This window comes from Geospiza fortis, unplaced genomic scaffold (genome assembly GCF_000277835.1).
Source record: "Geospiza fortis unplaced genomic scaffold, GeoFor_1.0 scaffold112, whole genome shotgun sequence".
Classification (NCBI taxonomy): Eukaryota; Metazoa; Chordata; class Aves; order Passeriformes; family Thraupidae; genus Geospiza; species Geospiza fortis.
In genome coordinates, this window is record NW_005054298.1 from 16,878,508 (window position 1) to 16,885,365 (window position 6,858).

A 6,858-nucleotide genomic window follows, 5' to 3' on the forward strand; every position below is an offset into this window, starting at 1 on the left:
CCCAGGAGTAAGGGACACTACCAGGTAGACTTTACTCTGTCTTGAGTACAAACTCAAGATGTGTAGGAATGTATCAGATATGCATATGATTTCCCACTTCTGCACAGAAATGGAGAAACTGCATGTGAAGCTGAGGACAGCCTGAGCTAATGTTTCCAAATTACACATCCAGTCTGGGCTCACAGGTAGCAGCCTGCAGGTGACCTGACCTTACATGAAGCTTCCATTCCAACTGCTGAAGCAGCCAACCAGATGAATGACTTTTTGGCACAATGTTTTAAAGCCTCACACTCCAAGGGGGAAGGTGAATTTCCTCTGCCAGGTCTGTCCCCAGCCCCCAGGACTCGCATCTCAGACGCCTCCAACTCATGCTCTTTTTTGTAGTTACGAGGTAGTTGACAAAATGCATTAAAAATCACACTTCCTACTAACTCTTTATTTAAGACTATTGCACCTTCATTTAGTCAACCTACATTTTTTTAAAAATCTTTGAACACAAGCATATTAAACATACATCTATTTTCTAACACGCCTTATGGAAAATAACAGCACGCTGGCACAGTTCCAGTTTCAGTTGGAAGCTGCTGCTATTTTAGCTGTTCTACTTTCTGCTGCCCTGCATAAGCAGAACCAACAAGACATAAATTCCCTACCTCAGTTTTAATTTTTCACTGAAAGCATCTTTGTGACTTGAGCTTTCAGAATTACTTTGTTGGTCCTCTAACTTCTAGCCTTAAATATGAATTAAAACTGTACTTTATTTCTGAAGGGGAATTTTCATTTAAAAGTACAGGTGAGAGCTCATATGCTGTATGTAAGCTCTCTGCTATTCCTGCTAAATCTCAACCCAGATGCAAGCCAATGTGTAGGCAGTGTGGATGAACATGAAGAATTGTACCCAAAGCTGTCAGGACAAAGTAGACACACACTAAGAAAAGCTAGATAAATTCCAAATAAATTGTAACATGAATGCTTTTATATGAAGGATTATGTATAGATTTCAGGCCTTATGTTTTATTCATTTTTATAAAGGCACAAAACTGACTCACACTCAAAGTGTTGGAGTGTGAATATAAATTCAGATTTCCCTGAAAGGAAGTCCCTGATTTTCTGCTTTTGCATCTGTAACCTAAAACCCAATCCATCTTCTGCCATATTGAAATAAAGCCAGAAACTGAATTCTTAGCAGGGCAAAGGAGGAGGAGGAGTGTTTTGAGAAGATGTAGCTAAGAGAGAGGAGTCAACACTGAATACTGAGAACCTCTTGGGATAAGGAGTTCCCGAAACCTTATTTCTCCTCTCCTTCCTCCTAGTTAGCTTTAAATGTAGTTTCTGGAAGGCTAGATTTAGTGCACCTTCTGCTACCCCACAGCATTTCCACCTCCTGAAAGACAGGAGCAGATACAACACTGAGCTGGGTCCTCAGGGTCCCTGGAAAAGCTCCTGCAGCAGCTAGAACAGGGCACTCATGACATATGAGAAGTTTGCATTTCTTGGGTTTGTGGTTATCTTTTGAAACAATTTTTTCCAGCAAGTCCTTTTTTGCTTTGCTAGAACTTTTCACTTAAAAATTATTTCACAACTATGAAAATATCCAAAATCACTAGTGTGTTCAGCTTTCCTGGTGTAATAAGTTGAAGCATTTTTACAGAATCTTTTTGGGTTTTTTGCAACTCAAGACACATCTGGGAAACCCAGGAGTTAGTGATTTGATCAGATTAGGGACTGATATTGAATACCAGGAGAAAAGGAGGCATCTTTGCTGACAGATATCATTCAGATCCTTCTGGCAAGAGGCAGGGCATGGAGTGGCAATAAACAATGTTATATCTCTATCACAGCAGGAGGAAAGTGAAATTTTACCCACTTTAGTTCCACCTATTCTCTCCCTCCTCTTTAATGCAGCAGCCTAGGTTCAGAGGAAAAGAGCCAGCCCTTAAAGTGTGAAACCAAGTGGACCAGACTTTGATTCATGCCCGCAGGTCAGGATCTTAGGGGATTCCAGCTGCTCTGTTCTCTACAGACAATGAAGTGAGCATTGCTGATCCTCTGTGATGGCAGCCTGAGCATGAGCAGGCAGGCACTGTTGTACTGGGAACACACAGATTTGCACTCATACAGAGGCAGAGCACAAAACATGAGTGAACTTCCCATTCACGTTTAATCAATTTTGGACTTAAAAAAAATAAAAGAAGAAAAAAGACCATTGCAACCCTTTAGGATGCTAAATTTCACAGTTCTAAAGACCAGCACTATTGGCCACCACAGACAGAAGCATTTCAGTATAATGAAATCATAAGTATAGGAGAACATTATTCTATTCTTTTACAATAAAATAATTATGTTTCAAGGGTACAGTTGCTGGCTTTCAGGCTACCTGTGATACAGTGTAAATCAAAAATACTATCAAGTGTGTAAACCTGCTGTAATGGGCTGTCCTACTGTCAAAGAGCAGTTATCAACTTCATATAAGCATTGAGTACAGATATGTCCTCTTTCATGGTAGGTTTTGCATAGAAGCACAATCACAAAAACATAAAACTATTATACCTGTTTGATTTTGCTTCTCTTAAAATATTTTTTGTTTTAACTTTTCATCTCAAGCCTATTTTAGGCACAAATTAGAGCTCTCAAACCAGCTCAAAATAGGTATTTATTTCTGTCTTATTCTCTATTAAACTGCATCAAACCATGGCACACACAAACCTTTTGCTTAGAAAAAGCAGTCCCAAGGATGGAATATAAAACACTCTAGATGACATTTAAACATTCACTGCAGGAAAAATACAGTGAGCTTGATCAATCTTGGTACAAAGAGTAGGGGAAAAAAATCAAGAGAGATGCAATATTTGCATATAAAGCAAATGATGGATGACTTAAATAATGACCCAAGCTTGTTATAGAAATATTCCTAAAATTCCTATACAGCTTTCCAAATAAACATAGTGACCAGTGCTGTGAGCAACCATTTGTGTTCCCTATTTGAAAGTTTGGAAGCCAAATTTTCAGGTAGTTTCTGTCAACAAATCAGCTATAGTCTATGCAGAGATCTCAACAGAGTTCTGAAAAAAACAGTGGCATTGGGTAATCCTCTACACTTGCCCTAACCCTTTTTGCAAATGAGCATTTTCCTTTATTCTGGTGTTTTTCATTAGATCCATGACATTTCAGATAGATGCTTCACCAGAGAGAAACATAACATCTCTAATGACTGTGCAGCAGTTGTCACACTGTCACATTGGGGAGGGTGTGCTGATGGGCTTCTTGGCTTAACAAGATGGAATTCAGAGAGGGGTAAAGAAGAAGCTGAAATGTTAAACATTACAGAGATAAATACATTGAGCATTCCTATGCATCTTCCTAGAGATGTTTACTTCTGCTACAAGTTTTTCTCAAATTATTTCTACTTCTGAGACTTGCAGGAGCATCAGCTGCTGCCAATAGTTTCAAAACACAAGTGAAACAAGACAGAAGTATTTCCAGAATCCACATAGAGCTAGATAGTAAAATTTAGAAATTCGATAAAGTAAAATTACAGGCGAAAAATTGAAATAGATGTTGATTTTCTGTCAGGAATATCTATTTTCCTCTTACTGAAGGAAGAAATAACAGAGAGAATTGAAGCACTTGAGAAATTTTTGCCTTGTCTTAGACTGACAGGGCTGCTTCTATTTCTGTCCTGCAGAAGATTAAAGCACGTGCATAGAGAGAATGTGTGGACTTCAGCAGAAAGAGGAGAATCCCAGAGGTGTTTGGACCATACATATTTAGTGTGCAAATAAAAAGATTCTTCCTTTCAAATAATACAGAAACTTGACTGAATATGCTCAGCTGGTTTCTCTCCATTTCTTGGAATTCTATCAGCAGACCTGGCTGATTTAGTAAGTTTTTGTGAAAAGGGACTGAAGGGACTGAAAGGGTCTTCCACTCCCAAGGGCTTGAGAGGCATATCTATCAGAGGCCATACCTATCATGTGTCTGTTTTCACTGCCAGAAATATAAGACAGACTGACTTGGCTGCAAAGGTCCAGGATTAGCTGTGGGCAGGTAGGGATAAAATTATATGGAATACTGTATCATAAACAGACACAATTAGTGCAGAACTCTACAAGGCCTGCTTTTATAGAAACACATCTTTTATCTTTGTAAAAGTAGAACTGTGATTTAAAGATAAATCTTCATGTGCTGTGAATGGCAGATAAAGGCTCTTTCAGAGGCACCAGATAATAGAGATAAAAATATTGTTCTTTCACACAGTATTTTCTCTCTTGTCAAAATAGGACTCATAAATCACATGAAATTTAGCAAGCTGAGACACTTAGAAAACAGTAGTTTGTGAAAGTCAAAATAACTCCTATCTTAATATTGACAGTCTTTACAATCATAGAACCCAGTAATTAAAGTATCACCCAATCTAACTACAGCTATAGAGCATGAACTTTTTCTGCTGCTTATAGGCTGTGCCACAGGACCATTCTGAAAGGATTCCAGGCCTGCCCAAGGCCAATTTTACTAAAACTTGAAAATTTTTATACTCTTTTTGTTACATTCACTGCTTGTCTGTTTGTTTTCCTATTGATTCCATAAATTTCCTAAGCATTTGCTATCAAAGCAGATTTCTGGGAACAAAATGTTCTACACATCAGTTCACGCTGTCAGTTTTAAATCTGAAGAACCTTAGAGAATTTTGGTGTATTCAGTATGAATGTATGTTCATTTTTAAGAAGCTCACAAAGTATGTATGTATTACACACCCACATGTTTGTATAGGTATTACATATTGCTTGTAATCAAAGATCCCATATTATGCTTCAGCTTTGATGTAAGTGTTCCTTTGATATCAAGTCAGTTATCTCAAGGAAATAAATTTTGAGGTAAATTAAAAGAAAAGGGTGAAAATCTAGTAAGGCAAATGGCTGAAAATAAACATAGTGAAGAAACAAGCTCTCTGATCCACTCCAAGAAAACGAAACAAGCACGATAACACACTGCAAACACTGGCATGTGAACAGCATTGATTTTAGACTCACTTTTTTATTGATGTAATATGGGTCCATGTCTTCCAAGGGCTCAGACACCATTCCTGGAGGTATGTCACCATATATAAAGGGGAGTGTTTTTCCTGCCTCCAAGTCACTGTTTGGTTTTGGCCCATTTTCATCATCATCTTTGCGATCTTGTTTGGGGTTCTTGGCTTTTTCTGCAGCAATGCGCTGTTCAATAGCTGCAAGAGACTCTCTAGTGAAGAATTGGAAGCTGTCTGGTCCTGGTGGTACAAGCACTGACTGCTCCATCTTTTCATCCTGCACATTTTAATTACCATTTATTCTTCTGCATAGGAAAATACTAAAAGAAAGCAGAAAATAAAATTCAAATGAACATGTTGAAATCACCAAGTAAGAAAGATGTAGTAGTTATTTTCAAGTGCAATTGGTTTTGCTACATTGAATTGTTAAAATACAGAATTTGAAAATTATGTAAACAAAGTACACAGTTTAGTCACTGATTTGGCATTTGTAAGAAGCACTTGTGTTGTTCTTACACTAGTTATTGAAACTGTAAAAATTTCTCAGCTTCAGGACTATGCTAGTCTTTTACTCCAAATAAGGAAAAGTATGATAGCTAAGAATAATCAAATACATTCTTTCCTCATAATTCTAGTTATATTATGATCACACTCCTCTGGAATCAATCAGGATTACATTGGTAACTATAAATAGAACAGTTCAACAGAGCTAACACAGAAAATTTCACTGAGATCAGCAAAAGTATCAGAAAACAAGCAGTATAAAACCAGAACTTCCATTTTAAAAAAATCAAGTCTGTATATTATGAAGTATTAAAGTAACGATTCCAAATAAATTTTTGTATGGGAAATTATTTTAAATATGAAGAAGAGAAATTGCTGAGTATTATTTCAGATTAGCTGTTACTGTGTCTGGTTCTTTATAAAATAGCTGTAATTAGAAAATTCTGGAAGTATTTTAGTATACATATTTATTCATACATTGCAATTGCAAAAATAAACCTGTTGGGAAGAAAAACAAAAAAAAGGAAAAAGGAATTCTTGTTAAGACTACAGATTTGGCATCTTCCATGCTGCTGAATAAAGTTCTGATGACACTGGACATACAAATGAAATGCATATTTGGGTTCACAGTGGTGCATATATCCCTCATGTCTGAAGGACCTTCAAACAATCAAGGTGCAAGTTTCTCTCTGTAAAAAAATTAAAGTGAGCTGATCTCGCACCAAACACCAAGTATTCACCCATGTAGACACTCATGCCAAAACCAGTTCTGTACAGCTTCCCTTCTTTCCAAGGGAAATAGAATTATACGGTTCTGTCCCCACTGGTGGGAGCAGGGAGGATATAAGAAAATGTACCTCAGCTAAAAGGGATTTAAAATCTTGCCTTTCTCCACATAGAGAGTATACTCTTAGACAGTCCTCAGCTCCCTATTGTCATGGTTCTGTTTACTTCTGCAAATTGCCACTTTGGTCACATAACTATTGAAGTTATAAACTCATGATTTGTACACTCTGACACTGTTTCTTAATGTTCAACCACACCTTGTGGGGACTGGGAAAGAAGGAGAAAAAACCATCAGCCTCATCACTAAACTTTTTGATCTCAAACTGATCCCCATGAGGGGCACCACGATTTGGAAGATAGATCTTGTACTCTTATCCCAATGTTATGGGGGACACAGCTGTTGGTGGATTCCACTCGCTCCGTGGGCTTCAGGTAGATAGAGACTCAAGAGAGACAAGCCGTCCTCTCTGCTCAACTTGGCAAAAGAAGGGACTCTCCTCTCCTCTCCTCTCCTCTCCTCTCCTCTCCTCTCCTCTCCTCTC

The 6,858-nt window shown here is 37.8% G+C and overlaps 1 protein-coding gene across 1 annotated transcript in view; it reads right to left on the reverse strand.

Moving 5' to 3' along the window:
• LOC102041885 (sodium channel protein type 1 subunit alpha) overlaps positions 1 to 6,858 on the reverse strand; it is a 90,342-nt gene that overhangs the window by 58,406 nt on the left and 25,078 nt on the right. Inside the window, 1 exon segment of the mRNA XM_031055986.1 lies at positions 5,031 to 5,346. Coding sequence (XP_030911846.1) covers positions 5,031 to 5,294 — 264 coding nt within the window. The 5' untranslated portion in view covers positions 5,295 to 5,346.